The 19,065-nt window shown below is 32.5% G+C and overlaps 1 protein-coding gene across 1 annotated transcript; it reads left to right on the top strand.

The window, feature by feature from the left end:
• The first annotated feature begins 1,166 nt into the window (after positions 1-1,166).
• On the top strand, positions 1,167-17,164 carry LOC130801895 (aquaporin NIP2-1-like). Its single transcript, XM_057665834.1, has 4 exons — positions 1,167-1,667; positions 12,755-12,949; positions 13,042-13,103; positions 16,755-17,164. Exons 1-4 carry the CDS (start codon positions 1,335-1,337, stop codon positions 16,942-16,944), a joined length of 780 nt encoding a protein of 259 aa, XP_057521817.1. The 5' UTR covers positions 1,167-1,334; the 3' UTR covers positions 16,945-17,164.
• The last annotated feature ends 1,901 nt before the right edge of the window (positions 17,165-19,065 follow it).

Genomic DNA, 19,065 nt, shown 5'->3' with positions numbered 1-19,065 from the left:
GTAGTAGGAAATGTAGTAGTCAGCAATCGTCGAAGTGTAGCCCAAATACCCGTCGGAGAGGAAGATAGGAGAACAATAATCGTCGGAGAGGAAGAACAGGATGAGAGGAAATTAGAAAGTAATTAGTTTAAAATGAAAAATGGCGTTTTCTGGTAAAACTATTCTTTTTATATCATCAGTTTTCGGACTAAATACCGACTGATATCTAGTCTGTATATTGTTCATCTGTTTTCTAACTACGTACCGACTATATATAGGGATGGTCATGGGGCGGGTCTAGCCAGACCCGGACTCGGACCCTTTTATTTTTTGGATCCAAACCCGGATCCGGACCCTAAGGGTCCAAACTTTTCAGACCCGGACCCGGACCCTACGGATCTGGCGGGTCTAGGGTCCTTAATGGGTCTTATACAAAGCCTCTTTGATTTGTCAAAATTGAATCTTTTTCGAATCTTTTTGTATTTTTGTATCACAATCAAAAAAATACTTAGAATTCAAAACAATTATCAAGTAAATAAAAAAACAAATAATCAATGAAGCTTACTTACTTTAGTGATAGAAGAAGTATCATTCATTCATACTAATATTTTGTTCCAAGAAGTATTATGCATCAATTTCAGAATGATTTTTTTCATAATATTAGAATTAAGAAATCATAAATTCAAAATATAAAATTTAAAAGTTTATGGTCCGGGTCCGGATCCGGGTCTTCACCTTAGGACCCGGACCCGGACCCGTCAGATTTTTTTTGGATCCAGACCCGGATCCGGATCCGATGGGTCTCAAAAATTAAGATCCAGACCCTTAAAAAAGGGGCGAGTCCGGGGCGGGTCCAACAGGGTCCTGGACCCATGACCATCCCTAATTATATATCAATCTGTATTTAGTCGGTGAGATATTTTACTGATTTACCTCCCACAATCAATGCATTCGATAACTTTTCAGTCTACCGACAGATTACCGACTCAATGTTATTTTATTGTATTTTTAGAAAGCACCCCTAATAGTTGAGATTATGTTTAATCAAAAGTTCAGATTATTGCAAAGAAATTAGTGAAAATATTAAATTATTTTTTGGATAAATTTTCATAATATTTATTGTATTTATAATTTATATATATTGAAATTTGGAACTAATACTTGTGGCCATAAATAAGGGCAATAGGGGACAAGACACAAGAACATCTTTCTTCTTACAAATATATCCTTATAACTAGACAACGGACAACCCCATTATTTCACCCATAAATATCAGAGGTTCAAGTAGCCAGCTTTGATCACTTCTTATTTTTAAAGAGTATTTGGAGGGTTTAACTCTTTGTATAATAACAAAAATGGAAACAACTTCGCCAATTGGTTCCGGCAAAGAGCAAACGAGTAGTACATATCGTGTTTTTGTGGGTCCATTTGTTCGGCATTATCCACCAGAATTTTTACGTAAGCTAATAGCAGAAATGATAGCAACGTATTTGATGGTGTTTGTGTCATGCGGAGTGAACGCCATGAACGCCATTGATGAACATAAGATAGGCAAGATTGGAGTTTCACTTGCCGTTGGAATGATCGTTATGGTTATGATTTACGCTGTTGGCCATATTTCTGGTGCTCATATGAACCCTGCCGTCACTCTAGCTTTTGCTGCCACTCGGCATTTCCCTTGGAAACAGGTACTATTACTATAACGACCCGTTTGCTTAACGGTATTAATTGATGGTAATGGGAATAATTTATAATATAATTTTTTATGATATGTATTATTATGTCATTCCCATGGCAATGAAAGTTTGATCATAAAAAAATTATTTAAAAAATCTTTTCATTATCATCTAATACCACATATTTAAATGGTAATGTATTGGAATGAATTTTATGAAGAAAAAAAGAGATTATTGAAGGTATATAAGCATGACAATTAAATTTGTCAAGAGATATACCTACCAAAATTATAATAATTTTTCATTACTATTCCAATGATTTAGTACCGATTACCAAACGGGCCATTAGAGTCTTTTTATTTCAGCTTGTTCCAACGTTTTATTATGAGATAGGTCCATATAATTACACTTTAAAAACGTAAGCAATCACTTTAATAGACTAAAAATATCATATGGATCAGCTTAATATAGATCGTCTCACCAGAGATGGTCTCATTGTGTTTTATTTTTTTTACTGCATCAATCCCATTATGTTGCATTCTCAATAGAATACATAAAGAACACAGCCGATCTTCGATGAGGCCATTTACGGTGAAATAGGATTAAAGTGGGTGTTTAATAATATAAATTGTTAATTTTAACATTAAAAATTACGTATTAGACTTGTCTCATAGTAAGACCGTCTTATATAATATGAAAAGTTTTGTTTACATTAATATTTACAATTTTTTATAATACTTAATTAATCAGGGAGAGTTTATGGCTCAACTACTTTTTGTATGAAAAAATTGCTATATTGTCTCATAGTAAAACAACTTTTGCGAGGGAAATCTTTAAGTTGTAATGAAAGACCTTTTTTGAAATTTTCACAGTTTAAATCTTTGTTAACTGAGTAATGAATGTACAAAATATGAGTATGAGTATGTTACCTCAAGGCTTATAGTATATTGTGCTTACTCCCTTGCATTCACTACAACGTAACACATTCAGATAGTCTCTTGTCTCTCAAGTCCAACCCATTAAAACTTAACACCTAGTTACATTATCCTTAATGTCTACTTACCGTATCCTTAATGTCCACTCACAATATTTTAAATGCCAACTTACATCATTTTTAATGCCTATTTATAATATTTTAAAAAAATATATAAAATGGGTCGGCTCAATTAGAGATGGTCTCTCATCTCTTTGACAAGAATTTGTGTAACACATTTTTAGTGTAAAATATTAGCGACATCTAATTTAAATGTCACAACTTTGAAATTCTAATAGTATATATAGTGGATTTAGTGACATTTATTAGACCATTTAGCAGCATAATAAAAAATTATACTAAAGTTTTTCGGGATATAGGATCTAGTGATATTTCTCATAAATGTCACTATAGACTATAGTAACAATTACATATGTCACTAAAGGCCAAATATTGTGTTACTAAATCACTTTATAGTGGTACTTAAAATAAAAACGAACAATTATTACACTAAAAATATAAATCAACAACATTTGTTAATGTCACAAAATTCTATGTCGCGAAAGTCAATTTTGTTGTAGTCATTAATTAATTGTTCTATTTGATTTTGGTACAGTTGTCAATTCACTATTTCAATTTTAAATATCACTAATTGTACTAACCAAACATTATAAAAAATTTTAAATAATAAAATTTACATTAACACGAATCAAATAAGATCTCACTTACCAGTATTTTAACTTATAAATTGATGATAAAACACAAACTTAGAGTGATTGGTGAATAATGTTAATCAAATAACAAATTGGACATTTGATCATAATAATAAGAGAGTATTTTCTATAATGATCAATAAATCAAATATCATGTAAGAAATGAATAAAAAAAGTTATTTATATTTTTTTATTTTGAGTAGGCGAGAGAATCCCAACAGGCAAAACTAGATTGGAAGTTAGAATTAATCCATCCTTTAGGTGATGAATAATAAACTCTTATCACAATGATGAAAGAGAAAACCTTCAACCTGTTTATGGCTCTAAAGTTGTGTCCACTAGCCCTTACTCAGAAAGAGAAATGTGTAGGGCAATAGAAGTATAAATGATATGCCGATCATTACTACAAGAATATGGTAATGCATGAAGCCATGAAGGGAGGTATACCTAAACGATAAGGAGAGCATGGAAGTGATAGGTATATGCATGGTTGTAGATTCTTACATACATAACAACTTATAAAGTTGAGTGAGTAGTTAGGTGTTTTAACGTATGGATTGGAAGGAATGCATAATATTAACATTATGACACACTATTTGATGAGCTCAAAGTAGTTGTACTAATAAACATAGTATTTAATTCATGTTATTTTGTAATAATTAATATATTTGGAAACGTATATACCACATTTTTTGAGAACCACGTATGTGCTCCTTTCTATTTATCTTATTTAGTGTATGATACTGACAAAATTAATTAAGGTTTTATTATTGTGTTCTTTCTTTCACTTACTAAAATTTTAGAGATTTTTTTTTTTTTTGAATTTCTTTATTAAATTTTACTTTTATACTTCCTCCATTTCAATGACTTTATCCCATTTTATTTGGGCACAAAGTTTAAGAAGGTGGAGGGGACCTGTATAAATTAGTACTAATTTGATAAATTATTTGTAAATAACAATAAAAAATTAAGGGGACCACTATAAAGTAAGATAAAAAGGTAATATTGTAAAAATGACCTAACAACTAAGGAAATAAGACAAAGTGAGTGAAACGAACAAATAAGAAAAAAGAGAAAGTTATTGTAACAGAGGAAGTATGTTTTATTTATTTCAAATCTACTTTTCTTTTTCTTTCTTATTTGTATTATGAGGATACAAAAAAGCGATAATGCCTTAAGATAAAAAGAAAACAAAGGTATGTCAAACAAATAAATAAAAACTAAACATGGTGAAATACCATCTAGCTTAAGTATAGTGATAACACTCTGAATTCTCAAAAATTGTAAGATATACTCCTAACTTGTCTAAGTGAATAAAAATATAAGCAAATTTAATCATTTTATCAACTTAATTTTGTATAATGCAAAAAAAAAAAAAAAACAATTATACTTCTACTTCCTTCTTTTTTTCTTTTCGTTTGCTTTTTCACATTTTTCAAAGTAAATTTGGAGCTTTAATATCTCTATATACACATTATAAAAAATCGTAAAAAATTATATCATCTATTAAAAAAGTTGTAAAAACTCAAATGTCAAATTTTTAGAGCACTTGCCATGTGTAATTTTTCTATTGGAGTATTCAAACAAACTGAATTAAATAGCTGACCAGTTTACATCAATTAAAGATTTAAAAATCAATTAATATATAGCCTGTTAAGTTTACTGATTTAGTTATAGAAATTGTTTCAACTAATCAAATACTCTAATCTATAAATTGACTAAGAGCATAGAAACAATAAATTAAGAATCATTTAGATGACATTAACAAAATTTAAAATTATAAATTATGGAACACAATATTAATCATATATCTTTTAATAAATTACTAGAGAAATTTGAAAACAAAATAAAATAAGAAATATTTAGATGATATTAAATAATTTATTAAGATTTAGACTGAGTTAGTTATAAAAATTATTTCAACTAATCATCATACAATTTAATAAAAAGACTGAAAAATCACAAGTGTTATTCTTTTGGAGCCATGTTAGATGAAAGAATTTTATTAGTTGATATTGGCTTAAGTGACAATTAAAATTAATCAACTTGCTATTTATTTTACTCATCTACAAACTATTTATATTAATTACACATATAAAAATTTCATATCATCCCATTTTAACCATTACTTCCTCCATACCAATTTACTTGCGACGTTTACTTTTTCACGCAGTCCAATGCACTAATTCAATTCTTAATATCTCTGATTATATATAATAAAAAATTATAAAAATTTGATATTAATAATCTTTGCAATGAGACGAATCAATAGGAGTAATGAATGAATAGTGTCATTTTGTCAAACGTTGCAATTAATATGGAACGGAGGAAATATTTTTTATTACTTCATCTTTGGTTTTTAAAGTATAAAATTTTATTACATGTTTTTGAAAATTGTATTTATATTTATCTTCATACTAAGGATTCCGTGTATTGCACGGGATTTTATACTACTATATAATTAAAAGGTATATTTTAAAACGAATCTAACGAGATCTCATATCGATATATTTTATCTTTATTTATGTCTAAAAACTTCAATTAAATTTCCCTCTCTTCAAAATGAAAGATTGTAAACGGGAAGAACATTAGGAAATAAAAGAACATTAGGAAATAAAAGAAGTATTAAATAAGAAACAATTTGATAGATAGGATCATGTTCATATGTGCTAGACTAGATGCATGTTCTTTTCTCACTGGTTATCCACTCATTAGAAATGTATCTTTAATAATAAAGTACTATAACTAGGAGTGTTTATTAATTATCCAATTAATGGCAGAATATTTGGTAGTCTATTAGTATAAGAACTGATTTTTGGTTGCCTTTCATTTCATCATTTTGAAAATAAATACACCAAGTAATCTAAAGTTTTAGGTAATTAAATATTTACAAAATAATTACCAAAATATGAAAGATTTACAAGATATACAAAATATTCTACTTTATTATTCTATTACATCTCCGCAGTCAAATCGGGAGGCGGGCGAATGCTGAGACTAGAGCTGTTCAAAAGTGATCCGACCCGAAAATCCGATTCGAAATTGAAAGTAAACCGACCCGAAAATGTGTTCCTCTTTTAGGTTTATCAAACCGATATTACCCGAATCGAAGCTATACCCGAACCGGTTGACAACTAAAAATAGGAAAACTGAACCCGAGCTGTAACCGATTTTTGTAACCGACATGTAACTGTTAACTGAGATTACCCGAACTTAATAGTGACCGACCCGAGTCATATCGGACCCGAATCATGCTCAAAACCGAACTCGATCCGGCTAAAACCGACTTAACCCGAATGAAGTTTAGATCGAACTGCTGTAAACCTGAACAAATTTTTTACATAGAAGTATGATTGACTCATATTTAATCATCTTATTATTTATTCTAATATAGTCATAAATATTTTAATAAAATAAATTTTTTAAATACATCGTTTCATATATTTAGAGTTAATAAATAATGGTCAATGTTTATTTAACTACTTTTAATCGAATTATATGAAAATTGATAGAACTTTATAATTTTAATTTCCGGTCAAACAAGTAAAAGTAACAATGTAATAATGATCACTAATTGATTTGCATTTTCACTATTTTGCTTTAAGTAAAGGAACCTTATCATCAATTAAAAAATAACTAACAACTTAATCTGATACTGACTCGATCAATAGTAATTAATAATTCGCAATTCGTAGTTGAATTCTACTTGAAAGATACCCGAACCCGATCTGTACCTGGTAAAACCGAACCAATTATTAACCGATGACAACCCGAGACCGACTGAAACTCGACACAAACTTCAACCGACACCGAACTGATGCTAACCCGATAGCTTGAATAACCGATCTTCAACCGAACCGTGACTAACCGACCCGACCCGAGTATGACTCGCCGCAACACGCATCCAAAATATAACCAATCTGAAATACAACCGAATCGAATGAAACTCGTCCGAAACCGACCCGATTACCCGAATGAACACCTCTAGCTGAGACTGAAACGAAAATCATCAAAAAGAACGTGAGGAAGACCTTTGGTAAAAATACCGGCAATCTGATATCGAGATGGAACATGAAGCACACAAACATCACCACGTCTAACCTTTTCCCGAACGAACTGAAACTCAATCTCTATATGTTTAGTGCGTTGATGATGAACAGGATTACCGGCCAAATAAACAGCACTAACATTGTCACAATATACAAGTGCTGGCGAAGGAATAGAACAATGGAGCTCAAGAAGCAAGTTATGAATCCAACAAGTCTCAGAAACCACATTAGCGACACCACGATATATATATACATAGTCAATCCAAATACACAAAAGTTAAACATTAACGCTCACGACCCTCATCTACCCTATCCAACTGAGTTGGTCTCCTACGCCTCCTACGATAGTAAGAGGCGTTCGGGTGTCGCTCTGGCAGTGGAGGGGACTGGTACTGTGATGGCTGTGATGGCCCAGCCTGCGAGGTCCCCGCAACGTCAACGGGGTATGAATGGTCCATCTCCTCCAAATGATAATCATAAGCAGGAAATGAGACGTGCATATGGGCGGTAGTCGGTGAGGACTCTGCAGTGACTTTCGGTATGAAGTGCTGGAACTGCGAGCCAACGAGCATGCCATGCGCAATCTCCCTCACCGGCTCCTCGTGGCTGTACCACATCACTGCTGCCGCACCTTATGCCTGCAATTAATATTTAGTTAATGTAACTTTATATTATTTAATTGGCAACTTAATCATATAAGTGCAAATGAAGACTTACAAATTGGGTCATCGTAGGCGCAACAGGTGCGTAATGTGCTGCTGCGAAGATGGCACGTGGTGTCATCCATCAGTGCGTGATGGAGAGGAACCACGGCATGTAGTCTGGTGTAGTAGGTGCGCCATGAACATCGATCGACGCACCTTGTGCCAGCAGCTCCAGTCTACCATCCCAACGAGCAATGTGACGCCAATTGATCTCCATCCAGTTTGCCCCACCCTGTTTTTTGCACGAAATCAAGTGCAGCTGGGGTTCAGTGTCACAAGGCGGTGGAATACCCTGTACCAACCCATATTGGCGCATTACGTGCTCTGGTAGATGTACTTCAACAATGTCGAAGCATATGAGTGGCGCAGAAGCCCTCCACGCACCTGAATGAATCCCCGAGTGTTCGGGTACAGCTACGTAGGCTTCCGCTGGGTATGGGTCCCACAAAAAAACCTAAAATACATGTTATGAAAATGTAAGTAATATGTTAATTAAATTGTGTCCTTTGATAATGTTTACTGAAATGTTTACCTGGTTGGGTCTTAGCAGGTCTAACTGATCTCGGTAGAATCCGAGACCGGTGCCGGTGTGCTTGCGCGTCCGGCGTGCAAAATTCCACCTTGAACCGTACGCAACATCTGGTGGGGGTTGTGGTGGAGGAGCAGTATCACCACGACCAACGGTTTTGTAAGATTGGCCGAGATTATGCTCTCATGCCCACAGCTGAACATTTTTGAAATGTAATGTTGCAAAGCTGAACTCCGGGTTGGAATGTTGCAAAGCTTTTAAAAAGCGTGGAAGGAGTGAGTAAGAACCTTTCTAGGTCCCGTAAATGGATAACAACGCTTGTTGCTTTGCACACTACACTCGCTTGTAATTCACATCCACACCAAAACTATCTTTAACCATCTGCCGTACGACAGATACCTTAATGGATGGGTCTTTAGCAACACAAGTTCTAATAACATTGTTAATAACAGAAGATGTCAGGTGAATGTGTCCATCCAAAACAGTGTCACTACCCAATACACAAGAACCATGCTTACCTTTATAGGTAACAATACGCCATGAAGATAAATAAGAATCAAACGTAGCCCTAAGTTTCCACGAACAACCCCGCTTGCACTTCAAGGTAAGGACAGTTTGGTTCGAGGTCTCCGTTCTGTACTCCACATTTCTGCAAAAATGATACACTCTGATAGCTCCCAACAACAATTCATTGCTATCAAACATCATACCCTTCTCAAACTCTCCCTCTTCGGTGTATGTGGTATCACAAGCCCAAGTCCTCCATGAGTTGTCCTCATACTCGTCTAAAGGTGGACAGAGGGTATAAGATGTAGGAGGAACGATTGTAGGAATGTTGCTAGGGTCATGTCATTTGCTAGCGCATCCTCATCGACATCCACATCGTCCTTAAAAGGATCGTGAATGAGCTCATTACTCTCATTTCCATCATCCCAAGGTCCCATCTCAGCAGTTTCTCCTTAGTTAACCATTGAATCAATTGGACCTTGATTCTTAGGGGGTTGAGAAAAAGTACAATGCGGAAGAAACGACGGAATTTACAGTTTTCTGAGTTAATATAGGCATAGGGGTAGGAGTAGGATTAGAAGCAACTACATTCTCTAATGGTACTTCTTTTACGTATAACTCCAAAGAGGGAATTTGGGTGGACTTTGAATACTCCCACATAGCATCTATAGCCTCATCATCCTCAACAGGAAAGGCAAGCAATTCTCCACTCATGTCATATTTAAAGCTTATATTTACGGTACTTCAAGTAGGGTCCAAACCAATCTTAGAACATATAAAACATTTAAAGTGGTTCAAATCCATGTTCAAATTGCAAGCAAACAACTTACGTCTTCCCCCAACATAATGAACTTTGCCACTACTTTCTCGAATACAACCATTCCAAAAACATACTATAGTCACGCGAAATGATGCCATTTTCTACATTAATACAAAGAAAATCAACATCAACATCAACTCATGCCCATACAAGTACATTATATTCATTTGATTATAATCTTTTTTGGTCTAAAAATTATTAAAATTCATAATGTAACTAAGTTCATACATATATAATACACATAAATCCAAATAATAAATCAATTCATAAGTTCATAAATAATATTTCTAATACCAACATCAACATCAACATTTCTAATAATATTATCAACATTGAATTAACTAATTCAACAACATTACTTCAAAAAACAACATAAATCTATAAAAACAATTAAAAAATACCTTCAATACTTATGGATGATTAAAAATAGTCTTGATTTAACAACTAGTAACCTACATTTGAAAAAATAAGCAAATTTGGTTAAAACCCTAAAAAATTACATATACACCAAAAAAACACAAAAAAGTTTACCTTTGAGCAAGCTAGAGTATCCCACACTAATTTTGAAGTGCCAAATTGAAAGAGGAATGCAAGAATTGATGGATTGAATTAATGGTTTTAGAGGGAGAATGTCGAATGTGAAGTAGGGTTTTGAGAAATGGGAAAAATTGCGAAAAATAGAAATTGATCTGTGTATTTGTGGAGCAGGTCTGTTCGCAGTTAGTAACCGCGAACAGCTAATTTGTCTTATTTGGCTAACTGCGAACAACTCCAAACCACATGTTTAGGATTTTCACGCTTAATTTTGGAATTTTTTTGAAACTTAGTTTATTTTATTAATTTTTTTCTTTTTGGCTTAAGGATTTCAAATTTTCAAGAATTAAAGGAATGTCTGCTGGGCCGAAATGAAGAATAAGAGGGAGGGCCTTTGGGACATGGACCAGCATGGCCATTGGGGCTATGTTGATGGCCTCGGTTTCTCCAGCCACCATGACGATGATGACGGTGGCCACCACGGTAGGTGGAGGTGTCTAGAATTTCAAAAGTTTCAGACTTTTCCAATGGTGGTGGTTTCGAGGGAGCGACAAGAGCCGATTCATGAGAAGGAGACATATCTTTATTGTGTGAGTGTTCTTCTGATTCCAACATAGACCAAAGAGTATCTAAAGATGAAACGGGATTCATATGTTGAACCAAAGACCGGAAAGTACGATGATCGGAACTTAAACCATGAAGAACTTGAAGAGCCAAACGATTATCGGTGATGGTAATGCCAAGATCGTTGAGGGTGAAAGCAAGATTCTCAAGTTCATTGCAATAAGCTTTCACATTGAGAAAATTAGAAAGGGAGATGTCATTGAATTAAGACTCGAGATGGAGAATGCGGGAGTTCTAACTATTTTGAAAATTATTTTCAATACGATTCCAAACATCGAGAGCACTATCATCGAGACAAACAATGGATTTGAGAAGGGTCGGACTAATAGTACCATAAATCCAAGTACGATCGATATCATCAAGTCTTTGCCACTCTTTGTCTTTTGTAACCGATTTAGTAGAATCATCGGGAATAATATGAGTGTCCACAAGGTGAGCCCGACAATAGAGTTTGAAGAGAGTAACCTAAGTATTAAAATTCGTGCCCTCATCATCAAGTTCAATGGGTACACTTGTCTTGATATTAGTAACTAAAGTTGCTGGATGAATTTTAGAAGAGGAAGCCATAAGAGAAGAATGAGAAAAAAAAAAGTGGTGGCGGCCGTGTAGATGGGCGGCAGTCTTAGTGGTTTAGGGCGTAGTGAGAGGAAAGAACCTAGGCATTTGATACCATGAAAGAAATGATTTTCAATTGCCTTTCATTTCATCATTTTGAGAATAAATACACCAGATAATCTAAAGTTTTAGGTAACTAAATATTTACAAAATAATTACCAAAATATAAAATATTTACAAGATATACAAAATATTATACTTTATTATTCTATTAAGTGGTAGATTTAAATAAATTGATTGACTTTCTACTTTAAAACTAAATGTATGAGATTTGAGAGAAGATCAACGGCTATATCCACTTTATACCCGTCTCACATTCAATTCAAATTTGCGTTATATATTTCACAAATCTTTACAAATTTTATATTACATTTAATTTTATTTAAATCGTACAATGTAAGTAAAATAAAATTAATATCCTTAATCTTTTCGGTCTCTGTGCCAAAAAATAGACAAATAAATACTTGTTTCGACCGAATTTTCAAACGAGTTACCTCATAAGGGTCATCGCGACGTTTGTTTTTTTGAAAAAATATCGTTATGATGGGTAAAAACGACAATAAATATCTTTTTCGGTCTACGTGCCGAAAAATAGGTGAATAACTACTTGACCGGATTTTCAAAAGAGTTACCCCATAAGGGTAATTGCAACGTCCATTTTTTGAAAAAAATATCGTAATAATGGGTAAAAACAACGTTAAAGTACTAAAACACAAGGGTACAATTGGTAATTAGGAAAGTCAAAGGTAATTAGAGTTAGTCAACAAAAGTCAAAGGTGATTAGTAATGGTCAACGGTCAATTAGGATGGTCAAAGGTCATGAGGGTTGATCAACAGTTACTTGGCTCGAATGGTGGTCACTTTGATACTTTTGAGGCTATAATTCGAAATTATATGCAGGTACAGCATATATGCAGGTACCCTAAACTTGAAGACTGTAATTTGTAAAAGCCCTAAACTTAAAGGCTGTAATTCACAATTAATTCTTATAATTAATAAGAATGATACTTCTACAATGGTATTATATGCAGGTACCCATATATGCTACAGCACATTTGACAGGAGCAACACTAGCTGCATTTACAATAAGAGTGCTTCTTCATCCCATCAAAACAGTAGGAATCACAACTCCCACTGAGACATCTTCTCAAGCACTCATTATGGAAATTCTTGTTACTTTTATTATGATGTTTGTCACTTCTGCCGTTGCTACCGACTCTAAAGCTGTATGTTCATCTCTTTTTACAACCAATTTGTTCCATTTAAGTTGAACAATGGAAATTGAAAATAATAATGTAACTTTGATTGTTTTATATAGGTTGGAGAATTGGCTGGAATTGCAGTTGGTTCTGCAGTTTGCATTAGTTCTATCTTAGCCGGGTAAGAAATTCTTTGTTTCCTTAGAAAAATGAAACTATATCCTTATCAAACGAGATATTTAAAAAAGTTACAGCCAGTGAAATCTATTGTTTGAGAAAGACAAGATACATAACAAGTCAAGGCAAGGAACGACGTAGACCACTAACGAACCGAAGAAAAATAGATCAAAATCATGCAATTACAAACAATAATCATGGCAAAGATACCTACCAATGGTTTAAGACACAAATTCGGCATCCCCAATAGTTCTATTCCAAGTCAAGTTCTCAGAGAGATGTAACTCGCTCATGTCATTTCTTGTTTGCTCCTCCCATGTTTTCTTAGACCTACATGAACTTCTTTTTTCATCAACCATGATATTTTCCACCCTTCTCATAGGTGTGTCAATGTTTTTTTATTGCACATGGTTTATTTGTGCATCTTAATCCCATACAACAAGAAATTAAAGGTCGGACAACAACTTAGTAGATTATGCTTTTTGATCTAATCGTGAATCTCCTATCACACTGCACCTCATTGGATGCTCTCCAATTAAGCCATCAAACTTTATTTTGGTGCATTACATCTGCTCAATGTCCCCATTACTCTTAATTATGGATCCTTAATACTTAAATTTGGTCGTTTGTACCACAACATCTACTCCAACTATTACATAAGATTCTTTTAATTCTTCTTCCCACTAAAATTACATCTTAGGGCATGCTTGGATTGGGTGTAAATATTTAAAAGGGTAAAAAAAAGTCAAAGTAAAAAAATGAAGTTGATAAATGAGAAATTTGAGAAATTTGATTGTTGTAGAGATGGAAAAATGGTTACAGAGTAATGAAAAATGAAGGGAGCTCCCAATTTTGTGGGGTAAATATTTATCCCAGGAGCGAGTGGGGGAATGTATTACTTCTATAATAGGGGAAATCATCTTCTTTTTCCTTCATTATTTTTATTTCATGCTCATTTTACCTTCTCTACAATTATCTCAACTACTTCAAATGCATCTCTATTTGCTTTCATTTCATTAGTTTGACTTTATTTCCCCCCTTAAATATTTACACCCAATACAAGCATGCCCTTTAAGTACACTAGTCTAGAGTGACTTATTTGCATCCTTTTTCCTTCTAGAGTCACTCTCCAATCCTCTATTTTTGCATTGACTTCTTTACTAGATTATGTTATAAGAATAATATCGTCAACAAAGAGCATGCACAACTGTAAACTCTCATGAATATTATAACAATTATAATAAAAAGGCTAAGGGTCGATCTTTGATTCAAACCTACTTCTACCAGAAAAGGTTTGGCAACCCCACATGTGCCTTATATAGTCTTAAAATACTTAAACGACATTCTCTTAGCCTCAAGGCTATATAATATAATGGTATGTCAAATATTATCATAAGCCTTATACAGGTCGGTGAATATTCTTTGCAAATTCTTCTTTCTTTCTCTATACTTCTCCATAAACCTTCTGATGACATGAAGAACTTTAGTAGTTGATCGTCCTTGCATGAATCTAAATATATTCCTTTGGTTAGCATTTCTCGCCTAAGTATCCTCTCTATCACTTTCTCCTATAGTTTCTGCGTGTGGTGAGAAAATTTTGATCCCCCTAGAATTCCCACACAATTAAGCACCACTTTGTTTACATGTAGTGGAATAAGCGTGCTTTCACTTCATTCCTCCGACGGATACCTTTTTCGCTAAAACACTTCCACACTAAAATATGAATATTATCTAGGTTTGCTATTAGGCACTTCCCATTTTCATATTAGCTTGTTTTAGCTTTTCCATTGTTATCTCCTGAAAAGAACATATTCTTAAAAACTTAACAACCTTGTAAATTAGGCGTTTTTCTTCTTAATTAGGAGAAATATTCTTGCCATCTCGTTTGATGTTCACATGCCTCAACAAAACGATCCTCAACCTTGGTATACTTAAATGTCTCGATGTCCCACCTCCTCCTAAACCTAGCCTTTGCAAGCCTATAAATAAAGCTTTTTTCCTTATTGCATCCAATTTCTTATAAAAGCCCTAATATGCTAAACTTTGTCTCTGCCATTGCATTATTTGTCATTTGTCTCCACTCTCCACTCTCCACTCTCCACCAGGTTATCTAAAAAATCCCAAAACCACCTCTTCTCTTGCACTTCAAAGCCAACCTATTAGAGTCTATAAACACTTATAATCGATGAAACCTCCTCTTTAATTACCATTCAAACTTGCATATATAATCTTTCATTACATCTCTTAACATCTACCACATTATCTTTGAATTTATTCAAAATTATAATTTAACCTTCCTATTTATCTTCTGTAAATTTTCTACGATGATCAAAAGAAAATCAAATTTTATGTTGTAAATTTTGGGGGTTAGAATTTGATTAGCAATTTAATTTTATCTAAAACTCAAGCCAAATTGAATTTAGATAAACCACAGTTGGTTGATTTTCAGAAAAAATATGTGTAAAATAATCAATCAAAACCGCAAAAAAGTTAGAAAAATCTAGTAGATCAATTAATCAACCTATCTAATTGTGTAAATAGGAAAAACTAGAATTCCATAACAAAATAAAAGAAAACTACAAGAATATTATGGTTTTGTTCACCAAGCATTATGGGGCTCAAAACCGAATATCAAATCAATACTGATTCGAAAATTCTAATATTTACTTTTTTTGGATATTGAAAATCGTGATCCGATTCGAAACCAAAAAAGAGATATATGGTCGGATATCGGATACTCGATTTTCATATTCTTATTTTATTGGCTTTTTTAAAAATTTCTTCTTTTCTCACAAATAAATACTTAAGCTGACTTCGCTCTCTTTGCTCTTTTTCTTTAATAAAGCTTTTCTTTAAACTTTAGAAACAAATCATTTTGGAATATGGTTGAGGTTTCAAAATTCTTAATTAATTAACAATAAAGTAGTTATGCAACGTGGTTATAATTAATAAATGTGCACATTAGTAATACAGCAACCTAAAAAATTTTCAATAACAATTTTATATATTTTTTTAATATAAAATAACAAAATAATAAAGAAGCAATTGGAAAACCAGATATCCGGGTATCTAGTTTTGTCAATATTTTGATTCGGATCAATATTCGGAATTCCATTTTAAAATCGGATATATAGTTTCTAAAAATCATATAAATTATTCGTTTTTAAAATCAAATAGCGGATACCGTATATTTCTAAATCGGATATTTTTGCACGCCCCTACCAAACCAAAAAGGCTCAATTGGGTCTTAGCCCCAATCAACTATATCCCTAAACTCTAATTGCTATGCTTGTTAATGATTGAATGGAGACTTTTAATCATTATATGGTTGTTAAATGAACAACAAGCGTGGGAATTGGGACTCTTAGTTTTTAATGAAAATTCTGCTTCCTTATAGTCGTTATTATAATCTAGTTTACCAGTTAAGGCTTAGTTTTATTTGGTGTTACTAACTTAAAACAGCGAGATCTTAAAAAATAATACAGGTTAAATTTTTCATGGGTAAACAAAAAGTGGGATTTTAGAAAAGTTAACACCTAAAGGCGAGATTTTAAAAGTAAATTTTCATATATCAATTGGTGTTCAAAATCATTGAAACATGTGTTTGTTTTAGATTGAAAATCAATATTGCTTATTGTTGATTTATTTGTGGCAGACCAATATCAGGAGGATCTATGAACCCAGCTCGAACCATTGGACCAGCTTTAGCAAGTGGATATTACAAAGCACTTTGGGTGTATGTTGTGGGACCATTAACAGGCACTTTACTAGGAGCATGGTCATATGAATTTATTAGGGTTAATGATAGCCAAGCTCACATTAACTCTAATAGACCTTCCCTATAAATATGAATTTTGTTTCTCGTTCCGATTGCATTAAACGATATTGCTATTGAAAATCAAATGCAAATCTACGTATAGAAGTTAAAAATGATTTTCCAAAACTTATGGTGTATTAGTATGTATACATCGTTGTTTACCACTTTGTTTAATGTATAATAGTCATCTATTATTTTTGTAATAAACAACTTCTTGTGAAAATAGAAAGTTGAAGCTACTTTTAATATTACTATTTATAGACTGACATTTACTTTTAAATAATAATTATAAGAAGAAGAATATGAATAATAGGATTTGGTATATATAGACATTAGACATGCTCCTATTTGGGACCGAATACAATTAGTTTATTGTTTGGAAACTATGATTTCAGTAACTTTACACTTCATTTTCTTTCATTAATCTTTAAATTCCTTTATACTATGTTTGAGAACGATGATTTTATTTGAAAATTTAGAATTGGCTCAAATTTATTGTTTGGCAAATCAAAAATTTATAAATTTGGATTTTGATTAAATTTCACCTTTGTTTTTAAAGTAGTTAAAATTGAGAATTTTTGAGAATGACTACTCAAACCTTGTCATTCTCAAATTCTTCATTTATGATTTTATAATTAAAATCTATAATTTGAAATGAAATACTTGTTCCTAAACATTACATTAATCCAATTCCATAATTTCATACGAAGAGGAAAGCACCTTCATTAGTTGGATTGAAGTTTTAATTTGGCATACGAAGAAGAAAGCACTTTTTATTGACTTTGATGAAATTATGATAATCTTAATTGTTTGTTAATTGTGGGAGATTGGGTTTTGATTATTTTGATTGAAAGTACCTGTTTGATGGAATCTCATACTACGGAGTTTAAAGTTTTAATTGGATTGAAGTTCGTTGTATATCACAATTGCACCATACATCATACACACCATTGAAGAAGAAGAATAATGCAAAAACATGAACTTTTGTTGATCTTACTTCTATGATAATAACCTTTAACTCTTGAAAATATTGTGCTTAAAGATGATCTTTTTGGTGAAACAACCAACAATACCATCTAAAAGATTTTTTGAAAAAAAAAAAAACTTAGAGAATTAACGGGTAATTAAAAGAATTTAAGTTTGAATCTTGAAGAGAAATTTGACCCTTAAATATGATAATATTGAAGAGTTTTGTTTTTGTTTTGGAGTTAGAGATGGTCCAAAATTAATTTGGCAACTGAAAATGGAGAAGGTGAGAGGAGAAGAAGAGATGAACGAAGATGGAGGAAAGAAGAAGATGGATGAAGATGGAGAAAATGGATGAATAAGACACAAGGGCAAAAAGAAAATTTCTCAAGATAACGAAAAATCAAACGTTTTTTAGTTTATAATATTACGAAAGCTTAAATTTCAAAAGTAGAATACTATTTTGTGAAAATTTTTTTAAGATTCGCTACTACTGACCTTTAGCAAAAGCTCGTACCTACCATGTGAAATATTCCTAATAAACATGTAGCAAATTAATTAAGTAATCACACTCACAGCGAATCATTACTTGAACAAATAAACTAGTGTTGTTTTCATGCTCAGCAGTTAGCAGTAGGGGTGTAAGTAATTTGGTGAAAAATCGAACACTGAACCAAATCAAATTGAATAAGTAATTTGGTTTGACTATATTTTAAATTTGGTTTGGTTTAGATTGAATTTTAATTATAATTCGGCATTCAGTTTGGACTCGATCTAGAGTCCAACAAAACCAAAAAACTAAAAAAAACGAAATGTTAAAGGCATGTTATATCTTCCATTTAATTTGTTTGAATTTTTGTCTTTATTTTTAGATTTTTGTTAAAAGTTTTTTACTTGTTCAAATTAAAAAGCATAAAATTATTAATATCTATTTAGAAACTTTAAAAAGAATAAGTTTGAAACAATACATACAAATTTGATTTTTGGTACAAAACATACAAATCGGTCAATTCGATCTATTCGGTTTAATTTGAATTGATATTTTAAAATTCAGTTCTGTTCAATTTGGATTATAAATATTATGATTTGGATTTAGACTAAAAATATCAAAACAAAACTTTATTCGATTTGATTTGAATTTGTATCGAATCCAAACCAAAAACCAAACTTTCACCCCTAGTTA

The sequence above is a fragment of the Amaranthus tricolor genome, chromosome 15, assembly GCF_026212465.1.
Source record: "Amaranthus tricolor cultivar Red isolate AtriRed21 chromosome 15, ASM2621246v1, whole genome shotgun sequence".
NCBI classification, from domain to species: Eukaryota; Viridiplantae; Streptophyta; class Magnoliopsida; order Caryophyllales; family Amaranthaceae; genus Amaranthus; species Amaranthus tricolor.
The sequence above is the reverse complement of the archived record's forward strand: the minus strand, read 5'-3'. Positions and strand labels throughout refer to the sequence as shown.

Coding starts and splice junctions, on each gene's coding strand:
- LOC130801895 (XM_057665834.1), top strand. CDS start 1,335: ATGGAAACAACTTCGCCAATTGGTTCCGGCAAAGAGCAAACGAGTAGT. Junction 12,950..13,041: donor TTGCTACCGACTCTAAAGCT/GTATGTTCATCT, acceptor TGTTTTATATAG/GTTGGAGAATTGGCTGGAAT. Junction 13,104..16,754: donor ATTAGTTCTATCTTAGCCGG/GTAAGAAATTCT, acceptor TATTTGTGGCAG/ACCAATATCAGGAGGATCTA.